At 43.3% G+C, this 27,632-nt stretch overlaps 1 protein-coding gene across 1 annotated transcript in view; it reads right to left on the bottom strand.

The window, feature by feature from the left end:
* RCAN1 (regulator of calcineurin 1) overlaps positions 1 to 23,955 on the bottom strand; it is a 41,003-nt gene extending 17,048 nt beyond the window's left edge. Inside the window, exon 1 of the mRNA XM_077781709.1 lies at positions 23,681 to 23,955. Coding sequence (XP_077637835.1) covers positions 23,681 to 23,950 — 270 coding nt within the window. The 5' untranslated portion in view covers positions 23,951 to 23,955. The remainder of the gene's footprint in view (positions 1 to 23,680) is intronic.
* Positions 23,956 to 27,632: the final 3,677 nt, after the last annotated feature.

The raw sequence follows: 27,632 nt of genomic DNA, 5'->3' as shown, positions 1-27,632 counted from the left end.
CACAGAATGATTGAATGCCATTATTAACCCCATAATTTCACCTCCATATACAGTGGAATAGGCAAGGCACAGAAGAGAAAGAAGTGAGGCCACAGAAGCAGAAATCAGGCAAGTCACCAAAAATGCCAAAAACTACAACAGCAAAGTGAACAACCAGGGAAGGGAAATGAATGATATGAAGTTAAATATGTTTGGGATTCTCTAAGTTGATAGAATTACCCCCCAAGAGCCATAAACCAGAACAATCCAGTCCATCCTCCTCCCTGGCAGGTTTTACAGCTGCCCTTGGAGGTGCTCTTTGTGTAATCCCTGCACTCCCACTCCAGACCTGCTGCTCTTTTCCTATCAACACACAGCTTCTATTCCTGTCTCCATGTTAATTATCCTGCCTCAGCCCTACTCAGGACAGGGATAAACACCTTGAAGTAATCTACAATGAAAATCACACTGCTTTCATTTTCCTGGCACAGCCTTACTCTCATTTTACTGGCCAAAAATGAATCCACATTCCCAACCACTCCCTTGCTCCCCACAAAAAAAAATACCCCCAAAACAAAAATAATCAACTCCCAGACTGGTTTGGCTTGGGAGAGAGCTCAAATCCCACCCAGTGCCACCCCTGCCATGGCAGGGACACCTTTCACTGTACCAGGCTGATCCAGCCCCAGTGTCCAACCTGGCCTTGGGCACTGCCAGGGATCCAGGGGCAGCCCCAGCTGCTCTGGGCACCTGTGCCAGGGCCTCACTGCACTCTGAGTAAAGAATTTCTTCCTAAAATTTCTTTAACATTAATAGTGGATGATAATTCTGCCTCCCTCCTCCTCCCTGTGTTTGTGACCTGGGTGTGCTTGGCATTGGAAACATTTATAGGGCTAAGTCAGAGGCATGAGGGGGTGTGGTGCCATGCCTGCAATGGCCAGTGCCAGGCTCCCAGTGCTCAGGCTGCTGCAGGAATCTGGGCAGAAAAGTGTTCCAAAGTAGGACTGGTCTGTTTTACCTCATGAGAAATCCTGTCAGACTTACAGAAAGGTCCAGGTTTCCTTTCAGACACCTTTCCCAGAGCAGCTGGGGCTGCCCCTGGATCCCTGGCAGTGCCCAGGGACAGGCTGGACACTGGGGCTGGAGCAGCCTGGGACAGTGGGAGGTGTCCCTGCCATGGCAGGAGGGTGAAACGAAATCATCCTTAAAGTCCCTTCCAACTTAAACCATTCTGTGATTCTGTGGCAACTTCTGTTTTGTGGTTATAAAAAGCTGTGTTTTAAAGTTACCTATTCCACGTTATATTTTCTGCATTCCTGAGCAAGATGTAAGTGAAATTAATCCATTCCTCCAGCAGGGAAATCATCTGCACAAACCAATTTTTTTTAACGAGCACAGAAGTCTGTGGGATCACAGAATGAAGTGCACAAGGAGCACGTGCAGACTTATTTACAGTAAAGAAATCAGAGCACAGCAACACAAGCCCACAAAGTGGTTTTCCACATGACACCATGACCTGGATGGAGCCAAGGAATGCCACACTCCTTGGAAAAGGGGCAGCAGCAGCTCCTGTCCCACTTGTGCCCCAGCAAACACAAGAGCTCAGTGCTGCACAGCCCTGCAGTATTTCACCCCAGGCAGACAGAGCCCAGCGTTTGGGGAGGTTTGAGCAACTTTTAGGATGTGATTCCATGGATGGGGCACGAAGGCTGGGTGTGCTGGTGGCTGGCACTGCTGGGGCACATCCCTGGAGCTTTACTGCAGCATCAGCCCCATGACACGGCTGAGACAATTGGAAGATGGCAAAGCTCACGCACACCCAGCAGCAGCCAAAGATTTCTCTGTTGCAGAGCATTTTAAAAACTTTCTAGCACATTGCTAAAGCTCACAGACAATTATTCTAACCAATCACTAAAAGCACACGTACACCTGCTGCACACAATGCTGGCTTGACTTCATTAACTACACACAATACTCCATTACTAATTTAAAACCTACTATCTTGCTAAGCATATTTTTCTGCAGTCTTAAGGTCTGTCTCAGCCAAGCCTAAAACTCAAGCTATTGTTTCATGTCCTTGCTTGGTGTACTATTGTAACTTTTTTACTTTCAGGCTTTGCAGCTGCAGCCAGCTCTGAGTTTTCTGCTCTTTCTGTTTCTGTGCTGCTTTCACAGCTTCCTGAAAATCTTCTTACCTTTACTGTGCTCCCCACAACCTGGCTGGGCTCTACCCAATTATGCTGAGTGCTCCTCTCAAAGGAGGAGTCCATGGCTCTGAACTCCAGCACTGAGCAATTCTGAGATCTTTTCAGAAAGACTGGTAGAAATATCTATCAGAGCATTAATTCAGCACAGTTAGCACTGGCATGCTCTGTATGGTAACAGAGATATCTACTGCAAAGGAAAAACTCAGCTGACAATAAAAACTGAAAACCACATGTCTGGGGTGCAGGGTCACCTCTGTTTTAGACTCCCAGCTATTCCAGGAAAATCTCCTGTTCCAAACAGAAGCAGAGGAACAAGTGCCCATTTTCTAAGGTGTCAGGCAAACCCATAGGAAAGCCAGTTCTGGCACACACTTTCTTCTCTCTCTCAGGATTTTTCACAGAGAAGCACAGAGAGAAGAAAGAGAAAACAATTTCTGTTTCTGCTCCTTGTTTTCCCATGTGGAATGTGTTTGGAGAATTGTTTCCCTGGGGTGTTGCTTGGTTGGATTCTGGTGAGGATTGTTTGAGCCTGGTGGCCAATCCAACCCACCTGGGGCTGGGCTCTCAGAGAGGGTCACGAGTTGGGAGTGAGTCAGATATGGGAGTTAGGAAAAGTAGGTTTGTAGTTTTAGTATCTCCTTTAAATAGGATATTAATGTATTATAGCATAGTTATAATAAAGAAATCATTCAGCCTTCTGAATTGAGTCAGACATCAGCATTTCTTCCCACCAGTTCACCTGCATTTACAGCTGCACCTTAAGACAACAAGACTCAAATACAAACTCAAGACTTGACTATACCTGAAGTTACAGAGGGATAAATGTCAATGAGTTTGTAAAAAAAACTCTGCCTATTTCTACTGTCTTTATTTCTGTTTAAACTCATTAACTGCTTTACTCTCATTCCAAAATTATCTACAGATAATGTATTTATAGTAGAAAAAGCACATTATGAAACACCTTTTGCAGTAATTGGGTTGGCAGATTAGAAAGGGGAAGGAGAAAGTTCTTGCAAAGTCAATCCAAGAAACATTTCCTTCACCACAGGCTGAATTTGGGTCCAGATCACCAAAACAGCCTTCAAGAAGATGCTTTTTAAAAGTCTGTGAAAATTCCTGAGGAGAAACATCACCAGCAATAATATAATTAATCCCTGATTTTTGAGAGAAAATAAACAGCTAAAGACAAAAGAAAAAGCCAAAGATGACAAGAAACCACGACAAAAGTAATCAAGAATATTCCCATGGCCAGCTGCAGTGTTGATTTTTATTCCTATTTCTGGCAGAAAGGAGGAAAGAAGGTGACAGGGACACGAGCCCAGTGTCCAGCTCAGCACAGAACCCTGCACAGGCCACCCCAGGAAAAGCTAACTCTGGCAAGGGAAGGGCAGGAAATCCTCAAACAACTCCTCTCCTGCTTGCTGAAGGCTTCTCTAAATATAGCTGGCTATATAAATCCTTCCCTCAGAGTAGAGGTTAAAAAAGGGGGAAGAGGTGGAAATTCTCCAAAGATCACCTCTGTTTGTCAGGAACTAAAAAAGGACAAGGACTTTGAAAACAAAATGGGTTAATAGGGCATTTTTCATACTGGAGAAAAATTATTTACAGCAGAATTGAAGGAAGTGATTTGTTAAAACTGCTCCTGCAGCCCCCAGGACAAAAAGAGGTTTGTCCCAAGCACTGGGTAACAATGAAATAAAGGAAGCATAAGAGATTCTTACCACTGCAACCAGGAAAAATCAGCTCCACTCTGACCTTTTCAAGGTTATTTATTTAAATTAATAGCTCAAAGGGGAAAAACCCCATCTAGACAGCAATTAACAGATGTGTGGAGCTGCAAGATGAAATAATTCAAGTTAGAAAGAAGGGACATGTTCAAACACATCACTCCTGAAGCAAAAAGGGGCTTTGGGTCATTATTGCTTGAGTGGGGGACACTTTCTGCAGGGAGATCTCGCTGTTTTGTGAAGAGAGAGCAGCTGTAAAGTTATTTATAAGTGAGGCTGAGCAGAGAGAGGTGCAGGGAACAGGGCACACGCTCCCAGTGGCATTCCTGCATTCCTGGAGCGTGTCCTGCACAGCTGGAGCCCTGCACACCCCCAGGGCTGGGGGCACCCGGGGCTGGGGCTGGCACAGGGCTCTGAGTGCCACGTCTGGGCACCGAGCAGGGCCCATGGCAGGGGAACTGAGCCCAGAGCCACGGAAATGCTGACAGAGCCACAGGACAACAACCCTGAGCAGCCCAAACACGCAGGGATGGGCAATGGGAGCACCCACAGAAACACAGCCAGGCTGGGGCAGCTCCTGGGAGAGGATGGGGGTGACAGGGACAGCCACAAAGCTCAGGGAATCCCAAATCCCAAATCCCCGGGGCTGGCAAAGCCCTCCCAGCCCAGGGAGTCCCAGCTGGGCCCCATGCCCACCTTGTCCCCAGCCCAGAGCACTCAGTGCCACCTCCAGGGGACACCTGCAGGGATGGGCACTGCAAAGCTCCCTGGGCAGCCCCTGCCAGGGCCTGAGCACCCTTTCTACCAATATCTATAATTTATGTTGGACAGTGAGTCTCTACTTTAAACCAGTAGAAAAGTGTCACCATCACACCAAGATATGAAGGACAAGGAGAAGGAGAAGGTCGGGACACACCCAAATCCCTCCTTCTTGTACCCCCTGAACCCCATTCTAAAAACCCAAAAATTCTACTTTTCCACCCTGTATTCATTCAACTGCCACACTACTCAAACCCTTGTGGCTTGTAACTCCTCATCCAGAGTTGGCAGCTTTTTCCACGGGCTAAAATCAAAGCCACAGGTGGTTTTGAGTTTGTGCCAAGGTCTCTGAGCCCCTGCCAGGGTCTGGAGCAGCCAGAGGGACGTGCTGGGCTCCGACACCTTTCCATGGGGAAATTCCTGCTGCTGTCCCAGCTGAGCCTGCCCTGGCCCAGCCTGAGGCCGTTCCCTCTCCTCCTGTCCCTGTTCTCCCCTGGCTGTCTCCTCCTGGCAGGAGCTGTGCAGAGCCACAAGTGACCCTAAAACACTTCCCTAATTCTCTTCCATGAGAAGAAGGGAAAGTTCCTCAGGAAGGATCCAGCAGTGCCACAATCCAGCCCCACAGCTGGCAGGGCTTTACCCAAATCCCATCCAGTCAAAGGCAGGGTGGCCAGAGCTGGTCCTGATCCAGATGTTCCCACAGAAGCACATCCTTTCCCAATTCCTGCCTTCCATAAACCAGATCCAGGACACCGAACCCAAACATGGCTCATTATTGACATCAGCCCAGGGCCAATAAGCTGAGATCAGTTTTGCTCTCATGTGTAAGAGCAGTGATGGAGACACAACGTATCTTACAGGAGAGGAGCTTTAGAAGTTCCATTCTGAGCTGCTTGTGTAAGGTTGAGATCCAGATTCAGATCCCAGAATCCAAAGGAGCCACAGGAAACATGGAGAGAGACAATTCCCAAGGACTGGGGGGATGGGACACAGGGAATAGCTCCCACTGCCAGAGGGCAGCTGTAGGAATGTGTTTTTTGTTGATGGAGTGCTAGATTATTTTTTGTCTCTTTAAAAAGGCAAAAAGCCTAGAGTTCTTTCTTCAATTTGGCAAAAAGACACTTTATAGGATTGTTGGGACTTTAAAACTGGAGCTACTTAATTAGACAGAGGTTAAAAGGTCTCAGGTATTTTACTAAAAAAAGAAGATAACAAAAGAATTAGTTGCTTTTGTAGGGTGTTTTGTTAAGAGTAAGAACTGTGTGGGATTTGAGGCCCAACTCAAATAATTCCATAATTCCAATATGCATAACACATTATGTCTTCAAAATACATATCTGTGGAGGAGGTTTTACAGTGACTCCTGTGGGCCAGAGAGAAGTTTGATCACAGGATCCGTGTTCACCCCTGAAAGAATTTCCTACCAAGGTCATTGACACAGAAACCAAGAAAGAAAGAAGGAGAAATAACAGAAACCTGCAATTGCCTGTTCCAATAAATATGTTGTTTGTCTTTCCTGACCACACTTCTGAATTTTGTAAGAATGTATAAAAAGCATGCATGCTAGAATAAAACCAGGTTTGAAACCTTCTGAAAATTACTTTGAAATGTGACTGTCTCAACTATAACATATATCCACTTTATAATGTTAGAGCAAGAGCCTGATGTCAGCATCCCAGACTTTTAAATATTCCCAGAGGAAAATAAATATTTCTTTGCCTCCCTGGCTTGATGACACACACACTGATCATCACAGCAGCACCAAAAGGCAGGTGGAAATGTTAGTTCAATGTGATTTCATCTTCACTGAAACTTTTCTGAGAAGACCAAAGAAGTCAAGATATTTTTACCTCACTTTGTACATTCCAGATAATGAAGGAGGTAAAGATAAAAGGTCAGTACAGAGGAAAAAAAAGCAAAAGGAATGAATGTGTGTCAGCCTGTCTATATTCCCTACTCAACATCTAAATCAAGAGTCAATCAGTGCCTATTAAAGGTTCAGGTAAAACAATTAAAGAAGCCCAATTACTTCTTTGAGCAACCAAGGCTTTGCTTCCAAAACTGTTCTGAAAGTCAAAGGGACTGGAGCGTGTCCAGGGCAGGGAACGGAGCTGGGAAGGGGCTGGAGAATTCCTGAGGGAGCTGGGAAGGGGCTGGGGAGTTCCTGAGGGAGCTGGGAAGGGAATGGAGAGTTCCTGAGGGAGCTGGGAAGGGGCTGGAGAGTTCCTGAGGGAGCTGGGAAGGGGCTGGAGAGTTCCTGAGGGAGCTGGGAAGGGGCTGGAGAGTTCCTGAGGGAGCTGGGAAGGGAATGGAGAGTTCCTGAGGGAGCTGGGAAGGGGCTGGAGAGTTCCTGAGGAGCTGGGAAGGGAATGGAGAGTTCCTGAGGGAGCTGGGAAGGAGCTGAGCTGGAGCAAAGGAGGCTCAGGGGACCTTGTGGCTCTCACAGCTCCTGCCAGGAGGGGACAGCCGGGGGGTCGGGCTCTGCTCCAGGAACAGGGAGAGGAGGAGAGGGAACGGCCTCAGGCTGGGCCAGGGCAGGCTCAGCTGGGACAGCAGCAGCAATTTCCCCATGGAAAGGGTGCTCAGGCCCTGGCAGGGGCTGCCCAGGGAGCTTTGCAGTGCCCATCCCTGCAGGTGTCCCCTGGAGGTGGCACTGAGTGCTCTGGGCTGGGGACAAGGTGGGCATGGGGCCCAGCTGGGACTCCCTGGGCTGGGAGGGCTTTGCCAGCCCCAGGGATTTGGGATTCCCTGAGCTTTGTGGCTGTCCCTGTCACCCCCATCCTCTCCAAGGAGCTGTCACAGCCAGGGGGTCGGGCTCTGCTCCCAGGAACAGAGACAGGAGGAGAGGGAACGGCCTCAGGCTGGGCCAGGGGAGTTTTCCCTTCTTAGTTTCACCTGCACTTTCCCACTGGAAGACGTTCAAATTCTGCAGGTTGGAGTTTCTCCAGCAGAGCTGCTCATCCCTCATGGCTCATGGAAATCAAACAGGCATCACTGCCTGTATTCACTCCCCCCAGAACAGCCAAATGCCACCTTCATCCACAGGAGTTTCTTGCTGGTCCCTGCTCTGAGGCTGCTCCTCAGAAGTTCCAGATGGTTTTTGGGAATTTGGTGCAGCCTTAGAGCCAGGACAACCCACAGGTGTCACTCCATGGGCTGCTCCCCCTCCCAGCTGGGCTCCAGCTGCTCCAAGCCCTCCCAGAGCTGTCACTGCTCCCTGATGAAGGAACAAGTCTGGCACTGTGCAGCAAGCAAAGGTGTGGAGAGTGGGCTGGAACAGGCAGATTTCCCTCAGAGGATCTCCAAAACCTCAGAGACAATTCTGGGACAATTTAATCCCACACTGGTTTGGCTTGGAAGGGAGCTCAAAGCCCACCCAGGGGCACCCCTGCCACGGCAGGGACACCTCCCACTGTGCCAGGCTGCTCCAGACCCAAATCCAACCTGGCCTTGGGCACTGCCAGGGATCCAGGGGCAGCCACAGCTGCTCTGGGCAACCTCCCCACCCTCACAGGAAAGGATTTTTTCCTGATTCCATTCTAAACTTTCCCTCCATCAGTTTGCAGCCATCACCTCTTCTCTTGTCACCACACAGTGTTGCAAAAACCTCTTGAAGTTCCAACCTTATTTCTTCCTCCTTCATTTCAATTCTCACCTATTCCAGGGCTGTGAGTTGCCAACCCAGGCCTTCTCCCATTTCACTTCCTAATTTTCTGGATCTTAAAGAAAAAGAAAGAAAATCTTTCAGGTTTCCTACATCTATTGCTATTATTTAAAAAGGAGAATAAAGAAGAATCCTGGAATATCCTGAGTGGAAGGGACCCACAGGATCACTGATCCAAGCCCTGCCCAGACCCCCACCAACCCTGGGCATCCCTGGCAGCGCTGCCCAAAGGCTCCTGGAGCTCTGGCAGCCTCGGGGCCGTGCCCATTCCCTGGGCAGAATTCCTGCTCCAGTGAATTCCTCCATGTGTCTGCAGGGCCATGCCTGGGGCTGTGTGTGCCCCCAGCAGAAGCTGCCCTGCTGAGGGAGCCCCATGGAAGTGGGGTGGGCAGCACCTCTGGATACCAGGGAGGCTCCTGGGAAGCCAAGTCCTGCATTCCCACACAACCTGCAGCCACTCCACAATGACTCCACTGAGGGATGAAAAAAAGATTCAAATAACCCCCTGATGATTTTTTAATGTAAATTCCAACTGCAGTGCCAAGAAGGAGCTGTTTTTCCTGAAGACTTACAGGATACATTTGAATAGCTTGAAATGTATGAGCTGGTGTCATTTTTGCATTAGGGGATCCAAATATATTCAAATAAAATATCCAGAGTTGTGCTCTGTCACACAAGGGCCATTTAGAGATTCCATGGGCCGCAGTTTTCCAGCCACCCATCTGAAAAATAAATACCTGCAGAGTGCTTCTTCCATCCTTGGAAAAATCTATGATTTACACTCCCATTTCCAAGCATTAAACACTGAATTCCTGTTCGCTGAGTGGGAACACAAAAGTGGGCACTTGGAAATTCCACTACAGAGTAGCTGAGTAACCATCAGCCTCATTTAGGAAGCTTTTGAATGTGGGAAATATATTCCAAAATGTAAAGGCTTTTTCCAACATGTTTCCACTCTTGCTGGGAATACACTCAAATGATCCAGAGCGAATTAATGATGATTTTGCCCTCAATTGGGTAGTCAAAAGGAAATAAATATTTTCAGAGAATATTTCATGGCAACTACTTTTCTATTCATCTAAAAAAAAAAAAATCGTTCCATTTGGAAGAACATTCCAACACCTGTGCCATCCAGGATTTGCAACCAAACCTGCTGAGGGAAGAACAAAACCCTCTAAAGAAAATCCAGAAATCTCTCTGCTTTGTTCAAAAATTGGTATTTTGGATCTAAGGAATGTGAGCTGAGGAATTATGATGCTCATTTATCCCTAATCCACCCGACAGGGAAGGAAAATGTCCCTTCAAGAGCTTTCTCCAAGTCATCTTGAGAGACATTTCCCCAAATCATCAGAGAGCAGCCAAATATTGGAATGTCTGGAGCCTCTCAGAAAATTCCCACCAGGAAAAAGGGTTAAAGGACAAGGGAGAAATGGAAAGTGCACTTGGCAGAGGATGCAGGCTTTGGGTATTAATAATCAAAGGCCAAAAGTGACAGGAAGAATTCCAAATGGCTCTGAGGCATTGGAAAGTGGACACAAATTGTGGAGAAATAAAAATTCCAGTGGATGGAGAGGTGCAGTGAGAGGTCAAGCTTGGTTCTGTGGGATCTTGAATGGCTGAACTTTTTGAAATGTCTTCAGGTGGTCAAAAATTTCTTCAGGTGGATTAAACTGGAAGTGAGACATCACCCACTTTCCCAGGAAATTCAATTGTTTAAGCACCATTCCTTCACTTTGCCTTCTTCCCAAAGCAGCCCAGGAACTGAGCAGGGCAGCTCAGAACAGCTGAACACAAAACAAAGACAGCAGCTTTCATTTATTAACAACAAAAATTCCACCTATTCCCCCTGGCCTGGCTGGTTTAATCCAGAGTATCTCCATGCACAAGCTGTTCCCACAGGAAAAGAAACCACCACCACCAAAACCCAACACACAACAAACCAAAAAACCCAAACACAACCCCACTTCCTTTGCAGCTCCCAAAAAATCCTGGATGCATCACCTTTGGCAGAGGCAGCTCTTGGCAAAGACGTGGGAGCTGCAGAAAGTGGGATCTGTCAGGCACTCAAGGTTCAGCTTCACATCTCTGACAGGATGGAAGCAGCTCTTCCCAAAGCTCAGAAGCTGACCCAGACTTTTGGATGCACAGCCCACTCCCAAAAATTCCCCTAGGATTCACGCTGAAAGCTGCAATCCCTCACCCTCCCCACTTTTTGTGGCATTTCTGGTTTCTTTTAGCCCTGTAACAGCAGAATAATGAACACGGATCATGTTAAAACCATGGGAAAGGAGTGGGAAAACCATGGAGGTTCCCACACTGACAGGCACTTGCAAGGGCAAAGCAGAGACTGGAGAACTTGGCTGATAATTCCACTGATAACATGAAATAATTAATTCATTATCAACCAGGAAAGAAATATTTGGCCAATTTACTGCCTGTGAGACACCATTCACTGCCAGCTCCTCCCCAGCTCCCTTGATTATGCCAGCAGGAAAATCCAGGCAGAAAAGGGAAATTCAGAGAAAAGCCCTTTTGGCTGATATTAAATGTCATATTTATTTCAAAATAAGCAGTTTTAGAAAGTCAATGAGCAGCAATTTTTCACTTGCTCTTTTCATGAGAGCTTTTGCAAATGGATGTCCCATGATGTGTATAAAGTCATGGAAAGCTGCCCCACTTCCTGATAGGCAAAGCATGGCCACTGCAGCTTTCTTTGACTAATTCCTTCCACTGGGTTTTCCGTAAGTGATTCATGGCTGTACTCAGCTTTCCTGGAAAACATTTCTCAAAGTCTGCAAGGTATGGAAAGCAGGACATTCTCCTGGGCTGGCTTCTAACTGGGAGTCTTTGTGCCTCTCTCTCTCTAGAGACAAACAGCAGTTTTAATAACCTCATTCTATCAACTCTGATTTAATTGTTTTCCCCTAAATATCAGAAAAAAACAGAACTTACACATATCTTTCACCGTATTCCCTGCATATCCTGATTTCTTAGAATTCTAGCCTTAGAAGCCTAAAACCCAGGTGCCTTTTTCAATTACATTACTTTTATCTAAAGGAAATTTAGAAAGAGCCTCCCTGAACACTCGTATCACCTGTCACATTTTGTTCTTTTCTTGGAAGTGACAACACTACAAAGAGTTCTTTTACGTAGAGGGAGTGTGAAATAATTACAAGGTCCCTGAGACTCCATGGCTGACTGGCTCCTGAAATCCCTCAGGTGTCACTTGAACCCAAGACACTGCAGTGAGACCAACTCAGACCTGCCCAAAGTCCTGCTCAGCCTCTGACCCAGCTGAGTCTGGAGGGTGCTGCTCCAATTCTCCTTCAAAGCACTTCCCAGGCCCTCACCTCCTCCCATTTGCCATAAGAAATTTAAGGGAACTTTGATTCCAATGCAGATCAGTTGTGGGGATACCAAAGCTCCCTAGGACATTTTCCACACTATTTATACTTGGGCTGCTGCCTCTGTGCAATTCCACAGGAAAAAAGTTCTGCTCTCACTGCCCAGAGCAGCTGGGGCTGCCCCTGGATCCCTGGCAGTGCCCAAGGCCAGGTTGGACACTGGGGCTGGAGCAGCCTGGCACAGTGGGAGGTGTCCCTGCCATGGCAGGGGTGGCACTGGGTGGGATTTGATGTCCCTTCCATCCCAAACCATTCCATGATTTTGTGATTCATCCTAGGACCAAAACAAGTTTCCAGTGTTTTAAAACGTTCCAAGTGAAGGTCAAATAACAAATCTGAGGGTGATAACACACCTGGAGGGAATACTCAAGGTTCCATAGAATCCCAAACTGGTTTGGGTTAGAGGGAGCCCAAATCCCACCCAGTGCCACCCCTGCCATGGCAGGGACACCTCCCACTGTCCCAGGCTGCTCCAGCCCCAGTGTCCAACCTGGCCCTGGGCACTGCCAGGGATCCAGGGGAATCTGGGAATTCCATCCCAGCCCTGCCCACCCTGCCAGGGAACAATTCCCAATCTCCCATCCAGCCCTGCCCTCTGGCAGTGGGAGCCATTCCCTGTGTGCTGTCCCTCCATCCCTGGAAATTGTCTCTCTGCAGCTTTCCTGGGGCTCCTCCAGGCCCTGCCAGGCCACCCTGAGCTCAGCCCAAAGCTTCTCCTGTGCAGGTGAACAATCCCAGCTGTGCCAGCCTTTCCTGCCAGCAGAGCTGCTCCATCCCTCTGCTCATCCTGGAGCCTCCTCTGGGCTCTCTGCAGCTCCTCCTGTTCTGTCCCCTCAGACTTTCAGAATTTCTGTTACTGCTTCTCTCAGCCCCAAGCCCTGTTTTGGACAATCCCCCCACTCCTTTCCCCACAGAGGCAGGAAGGGCCCAAATCTCCCAGGAGGGCTCTGCCCTGAGCTCCTCCTTCTGTGTTTGCATCTGGTGCTCCTCTCCAAGGTATTTCTGAGGAACCTCATCAAGCTCCTGCAACAGCAGTGTCCCAGCCAAAGGAAAAACTTCTGCTGTGTGCTCAGCCTTTCAGCAAACAGACAGCAGGACTGTGCCCAAGCAGCTGAGCCTTATCACTTTTCCCAGATGAACTGGGCTCTCACTGAACTACTCCTCTAAAAGGCTTTAAGTGTTTTTTACTGCACAAGCTGGACTAGGAGGAAAGCACATGGATGTGCTCAAGTGCTCTCCACAAAAACAGCCTGGGCAGGGTTCAGAGCCCCTTTTAGGAGGCAGAGTTTCACAAACTCTATTTGATCACTTCTCAAGGTGACCTGATCCAACAGCCCCTACCTTGATAGTGTCTAAAGCCAACTGAGAAAATCACAGCTGACATTTCCAACCTGCCCAGCAGAGCAAGGAAAGAGCTTAAACAGCATTTCCAGTTCCACCTTCTGCAACCTCAACGTTGCAGCCCGGACTGAAATGCCAAATTAGAGAATCTTCAAATCAGAGAATTTGCAAGGCAAAGCCCTGATCAGGACAGGCAGCAACAAAGGCAGACTCAAATAACTGGGGGGGGGAGAGAGATTAAACAATAATTTGCAAATACATGACATAAATACAGTCAGAGCTGTCTGCTCATTAGTGAATTTGGTGTCCCAAATCCAATCTTTTTTAAAAAATAAAGATTATTCACTTTCAGGCTGACCTGATTGGGTTGACACATTAAAATCTTTCAGCATTTCTTTGCCCATGATGAATGTTTGTGTTTAGATTTATTGATGCAGCTGTTTTCCCCAAATCCTCATGGTCTGTCACGTTGCAGCTGGATTTTGTTCTCCTCTCACTCAGTTTTCACAGGATCCTTTCCCTTGGGCAGTTTTTAAGGATAAAATGATGGGGGAACTGCTCTCCTGTACCAGCAGCACCAAACACTGAACTGGAGCAGTTTAAGCCAGGCTTGGTCCAGGACAGGGTGGCACAGAAGCAGGATTTAAGTAACTCTGCTTTCTAATTTACAATCAACACCTCATTCCTGTCATTCCATCTGCTCCTCCTAGAACCAAGGATTGTTTACATTTATTCCTTTAGGAGTTCTTTAAATTTTTACCTTTTAAAGCATCATTACTCACCAAGGCACTAAAAAGGACGGATCTACTACAAATAACTCCAGAGCTGATGAACAGTGAGAAATAAACACCTCTCAAAAATAGCCCCCACTGTCAGCATTTGTTTCCAGCCCAAAGTGGTCCCTAAATAGCACCAAGCCAGGTCCCAGCTCCTCCTCATCCCCGGAATTCCAAAGTACAATGGGGCTGGATTTCACTCTTTATTTACTTCCTGCACAGCAGTCTGCCAGAGACAGTCACTAAAATAAACTTAATTTAACCCAAGTCCACTCTTCCATGAGGGCACGGGGGGACAGGACACAGGGAGTGGTAGGGAGGGATGGGATTTTGGGAATTAGGAATTGTTCCCTGGGATGGTTGGGGCTGCCCCTGGGTCCCTGGCAGTGTCCCAGGCCAGGCTGGACACTGGGGACAGTGGAAGGTGTCCCTGCCATGGCAGGGGTGGGAATGAGATCATCTTTGATCTTCCTTCCATCCCAACCCACCGTGGTTCCACTCAATAAAAACCATGGAAGGGACTCCCAGCAGTGCCTAAGAATTCTTCAGCTGTTCATGATTTTGTACTGCTTCATTAATTCACTCTAATTAGCAAACATTCTGCAACCATTTTGTGCTTCCCACACACCTTCAGGACTGGATCATCTGTGGGGTCAGAGGTTTAGGATTTTTTTTTTTCCTATTTAACTACCATTTCTGAAAAGTTAAAAAAAAATTCTAAGAAGTAAAGCAGTTGTCCCTGAAGTATTTTTCTAAATTTTTATGGTGTTTTTTCAGCTGTGACAGGTCCAAGAATTGTCCCACTGAGTGAAGATATGACCATAATCCTGAGGGAGTAGGATGAAAAGTACTTCTGTATTTAACAATTTATTATCATGAAAATGCAGCTGTATTATGCCAAAATTATGACTTGAGGGAGAGCAAAGATAAGGATGAAAACAGCAGGTGTTTGGGGTTGTTTTAATTTCTAGTTCCTTCTAACATGATAGCAGGATTTGTTTAACTCAAATATTAAAGGTATCATCCCAGGCGAGCAGAAGTTACGTGCTCATCCTCTGACACATCCTCTGTGACTAAGGGAAAAACAAAAGGAAATAAAAAAATTAAACTTCAACACAGGAGGCTTTGGAAAACAACAGGAGCTGGTCAGAGCAGGCTGATATTTCTGTGATCTTTAAAGAATGACATTTTCCACTGCAGTCACAGAAGGAAGAATGGAAGATAAACTTCAAAAATATTTTCTAAGAATGTTCTGAGAGGGTAGGAAAAAGCTCAAAGCAATTACAAGAAGTTTCTGCATTTCAAAGAACAAATCAAGTGTACCTGGAAATATCAAAAATATTTTGGAAACCTCAATAAAGATCATGGAAAGGTTTGGTTGGAAGAGACCTTAAAGATAATCTAATTCCAAACCCCTTCTGCTATCCCATCCAAGCCCTTGATAAAATAATAAAAGATACTAAAGAGGCACAGAAGAATCTGGAATTTATCCCAAATCACCTGCATTTCTGGTGAGGTTAATGCCTGATACACTGTAATTATCTTAGACATTAATTAGTGACACATCAGGAGCACACTGGTATGTAAAGCTTTTAAGGTATATAACAACAGAGCTTTGAGGATGCATTTTATTTATTTATTTATTCATATGGCAAGAACCCACCTGTTTTGATTACAGGGGCAAAAAAGTCAGCATTAGAAAGTAATTCTTGAAGACATTTTAAATTCCTGAATATTCCAGGCAGTGGTTTTTGGGTTAGGAACTCCCACTTGCTGAAACCAACACAGTTCTGCATCTCCTTCTAAGTTGTGCCAGAGAAATGCCTGATTTGCCTTTTTCCCAGCAGGGGAGATAAAACATCACTGCAGAGCAGTGGGTGAGAACAGAATTGCACTTTGGCAGCTCAGGAAGGAAGACACAGAAGCTCATTAAGGAACAACCTCTCCTGACACCACCTCCTGCACTTCAGCTGCTCTGGGCCAGGTGAGGAGCTTTTCTGTTGGGACAGATCCCTGAAAAACTTCCAAAAAGTGTTTATTTACAGCTTATCTAGATCCTAAGCCTTTCCCAAGGGGAGAATACCCCAGTGCTAGGGGGAGCTTTATGGGGTGGGCTGTTTTTAGTGGGGTTTTGAGAGGCACTGCTGATCTCACCTGCTCGGAGCTGATTTTCTGTGCCTTGCACAACCCCAGGCAGGAGCTGCTCATACTTTCCACTGCCTGCCCCTGCAGCTGCTTCATCCTGGAGCCTCAGGAAAATTCAAGCCTTTCATCAGAGTTTCCATGAGCCAGGCAACGCTGGCTCCCAGCTGGATGGGGCCTGGCCCAAGGGCCAATGAGTCCTGCAAAGGAATGGCCACAGAGCCCAGAGCTGGGCAAACACCCCCAGCAATTCCCACCAATTCTCCCTCCACAAGTTCTGGTTGCCACAAGAAACTCTCTCTTATTATTTAACATCACAACCTCCAAGAAATGAACACTTTAGTTCTTACTCCATCTTCTTTTTTCCGTATTAATGGACATTTTAGTTCTTATTTAATCTTCTTTTTTCTCAGTAATGGACCTTTTAGTTCTTATTTTCTATTTCCATAGAAATTAACATTTTTTGTCTCCTACTTTATCTTCTTATTTTGTCTTATATTTCTACTTTCATATGGCCATATTCCTACTGCAGCTTTCAGGAATTATCAACAATTCTATACTAAAATAATCACAGATGGGAGTTGTTCTTAATGAATAATAATATCTCACTGGTTGGGTTATCAGAAAGGAGAAGGATATTTGAACTACAAACTCACAGAAGTGTTTTTTTTAACTATATGGATTATGAATGACAAAAAAAAAACAACAAACAGGAAAAAAATCCATTTATTGTAACAATACAGCTTGACTCTTCTGGCACTTCACCAGCTCAGAGAAAGGAAACAGCACCTCTAGGAAAAAAAGGAACAAATCTCCTGCCTTTCAGCCAGCTCTTCTTGGAAAACAGCCTGAATTTTAAGGGGCCTCCACACAAACAGCCACTTGTTTTGAAATCAGGACCAAACCTTCAAGGAAGTTTCCAGAATGGTTTTCAGTCTATGCAAGAAAATAAAGTGATTTTGGTGTACTTGGCAGCATCTAAAGCCAAAAGCTTCCATTTGTGGGCTTTTAATGATTGTTTTTCCCAAGCTGTGTGATAGAGACATGATCAAGAAATCAGTTTATCAAAAAGCCCTGAACTCCCACAGCACTGGTGAACCAGAGGTGCTCTCTCAATTTTCCTGCTGCCTTTTGCATTTCAGCAACACAAAGGAACTCCAATCCAACTCCTGAGAGCTCAATAACCAAGAGTTGTTTGCCAGCACCAAAATAACTCCAAAGAAAACCTCAAAAAGCAAAATCAAATCCAGCTCTTCACTTGTGACCCTCTGAAAATCTGCCCGGGGAAGAGGGAAGTTAGATTTTACTAAATGAAATTCATTGAGTATTGACAGCTCTGCTTTTGTGAGTAATCAATCACTGACTGCCATAATTAATGAAATGAATTCTGGCTGTCTCTGGCAGTAAAAAATGCTGAGAGGAAGAGACCAAAGGTCTAAAGCAGGAATTTGTGGATGATTCTGCTCCCATCTAAAGCTGACAGAACCTCCCAGACTCTGTTTAGGATATTGTCACATCCTAAATCCCCGTGCTTGGCAGACACCACTCACAAACCACCTCATTTTTAATATCAGGATTCCCAAACATTTTAGGACAATGCTTTCCATAGTTTAATTATGCATTGCACCCATTAAGAAAAAAAAAAAAAAAAGCTTTTTCAGACCTCAGTCCCAACTTCAGCTTCACTGAACACAAACCATATTTCAATCAACCCCAGCATATTTCCGTATTTTATAAGGAAAAGAAGAGCACCAGCTCAGAACAAGAGATAAAAACCCCAATGAAAATGACCCCAAATGGCCACTGAGGAAATTGTTTAAATACCACAAATAAGGCCCAGAATTAAACCAAACCCACCCAGGTCAGGGCTGAATGATCCCTGGGATCCCTTCCAACCCAACCCAACCCATCCCAGGATTTTCTGTTTTCAAACAAGAACAACTCCCAGACATCACTGAAATTCCTGGTTAACATCAATATAGCAATTTGCATCATTGTTTTTTAATTATTTCCCTAATTTTCAGTTCTCCTACCCTTCAGGTAAAACACCAAGTAATGTTATTTATTAATAACCAATATTATTTATAAATTTATAAACAGTGCTTATTAAAACTCGAATAAAACACTGAATAAACTACTTCAGCACCAAACTGCCACAGAATTAAACTTTTGGTGCTGTGATTTAAGCTTGCTCTGCATGGGACACTTCAGTGACTGCTGATATTAGTAATTATTTAATGCTGATGTTATTGAGGGGTGCTTGGGCTGAGTTTCAAGCCAGTCTCACCTCTGACCACTGCTTTATTTTCACATTTTTCATTCATGAGCGGGACAATAATCCTGGAACAAAGCTCCAGCTGCTCCTACAAAAGGCAGAACCCAAGAAATCAGGAAAAGCTCTCCACAGCACTGTGGTGTAGATTTGGTTTTCCCAGTGGTGCCTCAGGTTTGAGCTTTTCTATTTTCCACATTCTGTGCTGCTTTAGTGGGTGGGTCTGGGCTTCACATGATGGGATGCTGAGCTCTGTGCACAGAGCAGAGACAAAACAATTCCTGCTCCAGCTGGGCACCAAGGACAAATGATCCAAACCTCAGCCCAGGAGCACAAACACCGTGGGCTGGAGAGAGAAAAACAAGCAGGGTGGGACTGATGGGCTGGAGCTGGAATGGGACAATGAACTCCAAGGTGCCAATGGAGCAGAACTGATCCCAGGGAGAGCCCCGGGAGCACTCGTGCATTTTGGGACCATTTTGGGTCATTTGGGTGCAGCCCTGGCTGGGCTCTGGAGCTGCCCAAGGTGCATCCATGGAGGCCTTTAAATAAATATTTATTAAAAGATTTATTAAAATGTATTTTAATAAATTATTAAATTTTATCATCCAATTATTAACACTCTAATATTATAATATTGTCATATATAATATCACACATATTATATACTGTCATAATAATTTATTACTAAATTATTCTTTATTTAGTCTTTACTATTTTAATAAATCCCTGCTTTATTCTTTAGCTCTGCCCAGCCTCTGCTCCAGCTCAGCCTTCCCAAGGTATCACCAGGGATTTCACCAATGTTTTCCTGAATTTCCCCTTGGCTCTGCAGGAAGATGGAATTGTTCATCCTGCACAGCTCACACCTCATGTGGGATCCTTGTTCCAAATCTGAGCTCAGGATTGGAGTACTGGATCCTTGGGAAGTCATTTTTGTTAAAACTCCAACACTCAGGCTGGAGTTATTAATTTGGACGTTGTTAATTTGGAGTTAATTTGTACACTGTTGTTAATTTGGAGTAGCTAATTTGGACATTGTTGTTAATATGGAGTTCTTAATTTGGACATTGTTGTTAATTTGGAGTTGTTAAGTTGTACAATGACAATTTTACAACACTGTTTTTTTAGCTTTACGTATTTTTAAGGCAGCCAACAACTATTTTGCGCAGCAAGAGTCATTTGAATATTTAAATAAATATTATATATTTTCATTTTTTTTTCTACCTAGAAAAGTATTTGTATGGTTTGCTTGAAGCATCAGCCTGCTTTGAGGAGTGGATTTTTGACACAGAAATGATTATTTTGGAGAACTACAGAAGGTCTAAGTGTGATATAAACCTCAAACTGCTCAAAATACCCCCATTTAACTTCCAGAAGTTCTATTGAAAAACTTTTCACAATGGAAGGTTTCTAATTTTCCTGTAATGGTTTTAGTGCTTAAAGTAAATCCAGATTATTGAGATGTGATTTTGAACCACACTCTTAACCCTGGGCTTTATTTGGAAACCAGAAGCATTAAAAACTATAAACACTGTCACAAAAAAAAAAAAAAAATTTTTTTTGGCAGAGAAAGAATGAAAATCTTCAAAATATATGCAGTAGCCAATAATTTGGTTTTACATTCCCATTAGGGAATATTTTGTCAAAACCAGAGCTGTGATCACAAAAATCTATACATGTGTAAAACCACTTTTTTTTGGAAATCTGCTTTGAAAATGTTTTCTTTTTAATGTGATCTAAGAGGCTTAAAAAACGTGAAGTAAAAGGATTACAAGGCATGTGGCTGAGGCAGGAAGAGATTAGCAGAAAATTGAGATTATTTGTAAAGAAAGTTTTAGAAATACTCCTGAGAAATCTGCTAAACTTCCTCAGAGCACAAATAATTCTGTAAGTCCCTGAAAAACCAGAAATCCTCCTCATGATTACTGCAGTGGCTGCAAGGCAATTAAAAATGTCTAAAAGAAAGGCTCCTGTAACAGCTTTATTTGCAGCTTTCCTGCACTGAAAGCAGCCCAAGCTGCAGGAAAAGCAGAATTTGGGAGCTGCAATTCCCAGAATTCTGCTTTTCCTGGGCTTTCTCTTCAAGCACAAATATAATATTTATAATTGTTTTTTTAAATAAATAATTGCAGAGATTGTTTCCAGCAAGTTCTGGGGGTTATGTGAGGACACAGGCTCAACTCCAACTCCTGAGTGCACTTCCAGCAAGATGAATTTCTTTAATAATTCAGTTTTCCAGTGAAGTTTTCCCAGAGAAAAGCTGTTCCCATGATAGAACTGCCTGCTTTCAGTTTCTCTATGGATATACATTGTTGGTAATGATGGAAAAATTGCTGCTCTGTTCATTAATTTGCAAAAATTAGCAGATTAAGGTAATTATCACAGAATCCTTAAAGGTGGAAGTGACTTTCCCAGCAGAACCATCATGGAAATAGGACAAAATATGGTGTAAAATATGGAAATAGGTTTAAAATATGGTTTTTAAACACCTAAAATGTCCCCAGGTACCACATCCAAACACCTCTGGAACACTTCCCAGAGATGGAGACTCCACCACCTCAAAATCTCAGAAATATTTTCAAGTTTAAGAGAAAGTTGTTTCCATCAAAAACCCCAATGATTTTGTGAGAAATTAAATTCTTTGAAGGAGCTCTTGGTGCTCCTCTTTGCCCACAGTGAAGGGGAAATGGAAACTGGATTTGGGTTTTTTCTGTTAAGGCTGGGATTCAATGTGTGAGCTGGTATCTTTTATTTGTTAGTTTTTATTTGTATTACAGTTTCACAAACTGTGAGTTTTGTAGTATTTTATTTTCATAAACTAAAAATGGAGTTGTATTTTTATAAGGTTTTTTAAGAATAATTTTTTAAATTAAGGAATTATTATTAAATTATTATTACTTTTAACTTAATAACTACTTGTGGTGTACAATGTGGCTTTTTTATTTACTTACAGAATATTACTTATGAAGAAGGTGAAGAAGGATCAGTTTCTGTTTTAAAACTTTTATCTTGCTTTATATATATTATTATATTTTAAAATTTAAACTCTAAGTTTTCTACTTGGTGATACTACACACTTCTATTTAAACTACACAGTTATAATTGTAGTTCTATAATTTAATTTTGGAAGTTTTCTCCACAAATTCAGGTCAAATGCAGTGTTCTCCTGGGGGTCAGTATTTGTCAGCACAGAAAGTCTGAAATTCTGAGTACCCAGGGTTCCAGCAAGACATAAATGGAATTATTTCGTTATTTAACCTTCCAGTGACTGCACCAGAATTCAATGTAAAAGACAGTTCAGAAAATCCATATTTTTCCAAGGTAATTTGCCAACTTGAAGATCAGAAAAAAGGGTTTTATCTGTGGTAATTTCCTGTACTTCAATAAAAAGAAAAAAATACAGAATTTCAATGAATTCCTGAACTGTGCTTTAGAAAATTTGAGAGTAAGTCCTTAGGTGTTCTCTAGAAGATTTTGGGACTGATATTAAAAAAAAAAACAGTCATTAAGAATTATTTATTCTGAGAATTAACTGTCATTTAGCAGAACTGACAAGAAGGTCTGGTTTTAAGAGACTGATGACAAACCACTTAAAATTTCTGATTTATCAATACCTCAATAAACAACATTCAAAAACTGAAGAGGAGGAAGAAGAGGAATATTCAAGCAGCACTTCCATGACAAATAATGATTTGGGAGGGACAGAATAGAAATAATTAGCAGTGGCTGTCTTGTCTCACCTCTGATAGGATCAACCCTTCCAAAATAGGGTAATCCAGGATTATTAAGGGGCCCACTGAAGGGAAAAAAAAACAACATTTAACTGGAGAGAAAAGGTATTTTAGGAGTGTTCCATCTGCTGGTAAAAGCAAAATGTTCAGAGAGTAGAACCAACACAGCAAAATTCAGACACTATCTGTGAGGATCCTCACCAGCACCAAATTCCACACCTCTGCTGCACAAATTGGAATTTTCTGGGCACATTCTACACCAAACCCAAGGAATTTTCTTCAAATTCACCTCCTAACCAAGTGCAGCCTTTGGAAATTACCTTGGAATCTTTCTCAGGTGGTCCAGACAGGGACATTTCAGTGTGCCCACATCACCTCACCCACCTGAGTGACAAAACTCCTGCATTTCCTTGGACACCAGCACCACCAAATGCTCTGGAAAACTGGAGGCACCACGGGAAAATGCAATGTTTTTCCTAATTTCTAACAGAACTTTGTTTTTCTTAAATCATCCAAACGCTGAGGGCACCTTTAACACCTCCAAAATCTGGGATACAGCCCGAGGGCCTCATTCCACTTTGTCTCTCTGCACCTTCTTGACATTTGGCCAACAAAACAAATGAAAAACGTAGCTAACCCATGTGTGTTCCTAAAAATGCCACTTATTTCCTGCTTTAAAGAGTTGCCAGTTCTGTAACTTTATTAAATAAAGCTAATTTATGCATTTCAGTGCTGAAATTCAGTGACCTAAACTGATTTTTCATCCATGAAAAGTCTGTGCGCACCTACCTTCCAAGGACCTCCACCTGCCTTTTTTTTAAGTTTTGTATTATTTCTAAAACTTTGAGACTTTTCTTCCCTCCTGGAGACAGATATTGATGCAAGTTCAAGACAGTTCTCCTATTCTTTCCCTTAGAAATGTAATTTCTGCAGTATCTGTTGATATTGTCATCTACGATGAAGACAACACAGTTTATGCTGAGATTATGAAATTTAAATTAATTTGTTAACCACGGCCTAATTTTTCAAGTCCACTGAGTTCAATTCAAGTATGTTTAAAAACTAAGCACCTCCTTCAGTATGAAAGGGTTAGACAGCAAAACCAATGACAAAAGCAAGCAAAAAAAAAAGCAAAAGTAAAATATAGGGTGCACCAAACAGAACCTTAAGGAGAAAGCTCAGGCAAGGGTGGTCCAGGGATATTTTAATTGATTTCTTTATCATGCAGAGGTTCACCCTGGGCTACAGGCTCAGGAATCAAAGGAATGAAGGTAAAACAGCTGTTTGTGTTGGAAATGCCAGAATCATGGAACAACTGAGGCTGCAAAAGCCCTCCCAACCCATGGAGTCCCACCTTGTCCCCAGCCCAGAGCACTCAGTGCCACCTCCAGGGGACACCTGCAGGGATGGGCACTGCAAAGCTCCCTGGGCAGCCCCTGCCAGGGCCTGAGCACCCTTTCCATGGGGAAATTGCTGCTGCTGTCCCAGCCTGAGGCCGCTCCCCGGCAGCGGAGCGCGGCCCCGCCCGGCTCCACCCTCGGCTCAGCCCCGGCAGCACCGAGGGGCCGGGCAGCCACAGCCTCGCCCCCTCATCCCCCCGGGGTTTCTCTCGCTCCGGGAACCGCGACACCCCCGCCCCGCCCCGCTCTCCCCTCACGGCTCCCGGCCCCCTCACCCGGCACGGGCCGTCCTGGAAGACGCGCGGGTCCAGCCTGCAGGCGATGGTGGCGGTGGGCAGGTCGCGCAGCGCCACCGCCTCCATCTCGCGGTCAACGAAGCTCCACTCAGCGTCCGCCTCCTCTTCTTCCTCCTCCTCCCCTTCCTCTTCGTCTTCCCCGGGCGGCGGCGGCGGCTGCTGGAGCGGCGGCTCCTCCATGGTCGGAGGCGAGCGGAGGCGGCTGCGGCGACGTCGCTGAGGCGGCTTCTCCCGCCCCCCGCCCGCCATCTTGTTTCCTTAGCCCCCGCCTCTCATCAGCCAATCGGGAGCCGCCGCCGTGGCCGCGCCCAGGCGTGTGAGCCAATCGGGAGCCGCCGCTGCCGCGGCAACAAGTGGCGGGCGAGGCGGCGTCCGCCATGTTGGGTGAGGGCAGCGCCGTGAGGGAGGCAGCGCTGCCACCCACAAAATAAACAATATATGTATAAAATTTACTATATTTGTCACCTATTCTGTGTACGTAGTATATATTCTGTATGTAATACATGTACGCACTCTATAATAGATTATAGATGAAAATTTACCGTCTCTAATACATCATATATATATATATATATATATATATATATATATACACCCTACAGCGTGTGTACTGTATATATGCTGTTTTTATCTATTATACATACCGTATATTATTATACACAGCATATTTTATATGTATTGTATATACTGCATGTTACAGATATTCCCACATACACATACAGTATATTGTTACATAAAGCGACTTTTTATATATACCAAACAGACATACAGCATATTATACACAGGATATTTTTATATCTATTATGTTACATTTTATTTAATTATTTAATTATTTAATTTTATTTAATTATTTAATTTTATTTAATTATTTAATTTTATGTATGCCTCAAAAAAAAATTTCACATTTCACAAGGGAAATGTAGCTGTCTGAAATGAAAATGAAATGAAAATGAAATAAAATTAATTAATAAAATAAAATAAAATGTAACATGCGGTATGTACAAAACATATAAAATATGCTGTGTATACTAATATACTGTATGTATATATATATTTATATATAAATTACTGTATTTAGTGCTATATTATTGCTAGAAAGGGAAAAATATGAGGTCCATGTCCCATCCCCGGACACGTTCAAGGCTAGGTTGCATGGTGTGTAATATAAATATTAAATATTTATATAAAAATGCCACAAGAATATAAAAATTCCTCACTCAGAGACTTAAAAATCAGCTGAAAATTGCCACTGTGTGTGTTGGAATTTTCTTATCTGCCTTGAGGACAAGCTGCCCCACCCTTGGTGTGCTTGGTTAGTCTGACCTAAGAGACCTAGACAAATATTTTATTATAAATTTTTTATATTTTAATATTTATTGTATATGCGCCTGTATCTATAGAAAATATTTTATATAATATTATGCTTATATTTATTTATATATCTATGTAGCACCACCTTCCAGGGGAAGGCCTAAGAATGAGTTCCAAAGGTCACAGAGGTTGATTATTAAATTATTGGGGTTTTTTTATGAAGTTACTGGTTTTTTATTAAGGTTTTTGTGAAGTTATTGTTTTGTTACTGATAGTTTATGAAATTAAATTTTATTAAGTTTATTTTTCCTGAAACTTTTGTTACAGTCGCGCATCTCCAAACATCCCACACCAAATTTCTTCAGCCTCTCAAATCGGTTTGGAATTATTTATGTCTTTTACTGAGGGATAAACTAAATAAAAGATGGATTTGTGATCATTTGTGCTAAGTGACATAAAATTTTAAAATTTCGCCTTCTCAGATCCGGACAAATGGTCTCTTAAATAAAAGGCAATTCTCTGAGCAAGTGTTTCATGCTAAATCCAGCCAAAATAAAGCCATTTTTAACTAAATTCTTGATGCCAGAGCTGCTTCCTTACAGGGCTGGTGATTCTGAGGGGAGGAAAAAATCAGATTTTTTTTTCTCTAAGGAGAATTTCTGGATTTTCTGCAGCAGAAGCTCCAGGAGAAATTCCACCTGAGGAATTTTCCACCACAGAAAATTTTGCCCCAGAAATGGAAATTCTGTTCCACAAAATTCAAAACCTCCAGCCAAAATAAAGCCATTTTTTAACTAAAATTTGATGCCAGAGCTGCTTCCTGACAGGGCTGTTGATTCTGAGGGGAGGAAAAAATCAGATTTTTTTTCTCTGAGGAGAATTTTTGGATTTCCTGCAGGAGAAATTCCACCCGAGGAATTCCCACCGGAATCTGCAGCGCAGCCAGGGAAAGGTCCCGGCGCTCACACCCCACCTGGTGGCGCTGGGACCTCCGCGGGATTTTGTGGAATAATCAAATCAAATCAAATAGAAAATGAAATGAAATGAAATAAAATATGAAATTAAATTAAATGAAATTTAAAAAATAAAATAAAATAAAATAAATGAAATGAAATGAAATGAAATGAAATGAAATGAAATGAAATGAAATGAAATAAAAAAAAATGAAATTAATTTAAATTAAACTAATTAAAATAAAATAAAATATAAAATGAAATAAAATGAAATATTATAAAATATTAAATAAAATAATAAAATAAAATAAAATAAAATAATAAAATAAAATAAAATAAATAAAAAATAAAGTGAAATTTAATTTAATTTATTAAAATATGAAATTAAATAAAATAAAATGTAACATGAAATGAAATATAAAATAAATAAAATTAAATTAAATTAAATATAATAAAATAAAATATTAAGTAAAATAAAACAAAATAAAAAATAAAATAAAATAATAAAATAAAATAAAATAAAATAAAATAAAATAAAATAAAATAATTGGTTGTCATTCAATAGAGAAAGACGAAACCTCCCAGAATCCCAGAATTAGGAAGGTGGGAAGGGACTTTGACATCAGCCAGCGGCACCCAGCGGTGCCCCGGCTCTCGGAAGGGAAGGGAAGGGAAGGGAAGGGAAGGGAAGGGAAGGGAAGGGAAGGGAAGGGAAGGGAAGGGAAGGGAAGGGAAGGGAAGGGAAGGGAAGGGAAGGGAAGGGAAGGGAAGGGAAGGGAAGGGAAGGGAAGGGAAGGGAAGGGAAGGGAAGGGAAGGGAAGGGAAGGGAAGGAAAGGAAAGGAAAGGAAAGGAAAGGAAAGGAAAGGAAAGGAAAGGAAAGGAAAGGAAAGGAAAGGAAAGGAAAGGAAAGGAAAGGAAAGGAAAGGAAAGGAAAGGAAAGGAAAGGAAAGGAAAGGAAAGGAAAGGAAAGGAAAGGAAAGGAAAGGAATAAAATATTGGTTATAAATTGATGTTTAAAAATTGGTGTTTTCCTTGGGGAAAGGTTTGGACCAGTTGCGAAATTACTTTTTGCAGCTTTAAGAGAAATAAAACCACTCCTGAGGTGTTTTCAGGGCTGGATGTGCTTTGCTGAGCAAAAAGAATAGTGAGGAGAGGCTCCAGCTGAACTTGGGAGAGTTTTGGTCACAGAACAAGAACAAATGGCCCCAGCTATTAAACAGATTTAACCAAGAAATAAAAAATAACTTTAACAACATTTAGCATCAGCATAAACTGTTAAATGAGCCTGGGGATTTCCTTAATGTCTGTTTTCTTTTGGAGGACACCTGCTTTGCTCAGAGTGGGGTTAGATTAAAATATTGGGATTTTGGGAACTTTGTAAACTCCCTTTAAACGTCTGGAGAGGCTCAGAGCTGAGCTGTGGGAGACTCTTGGGGGGAAGAACCTGTCTGAGAAACACGAGCCCAGAGGGGCTGCTTGGCACTGGAAAAGCACCTCAAAAAGGCAGAGGGGAGACTTTGCTGGGTGGGATTTTTAGTGGAATATCCCAGGACATGCAGCAAACAGGAGGCAAATCCCTTTGGGCAGCCTGTGAAGGAGCCACGGACTGGAGAGGTCAAACTGCACTGGAGAAAAGCAGGAGTGGCACCCGGGCAGGGAAGGATCA

This window comes from Lonchura striata, chromosome 2, assembly GCF_046129695.1.
Source record: "Lonchura striata isolate bLonStr1 chromosome 2, bLonStr1.mat, whole genome shotgun sequence".
In the NCBI taxonomy this organism is placed as follows: domain Eukaryota; kingdom Metazoa; phylum Chordata; class Aves; order Passeriformes; family Estrildidae; genus Lonchura; species Lonchura striata.
The sequence above is the reverse complement of the archived record's forward strand: the minus strand, read 5'-3'. Positions and strand labels throughout refer to the sequence as shown.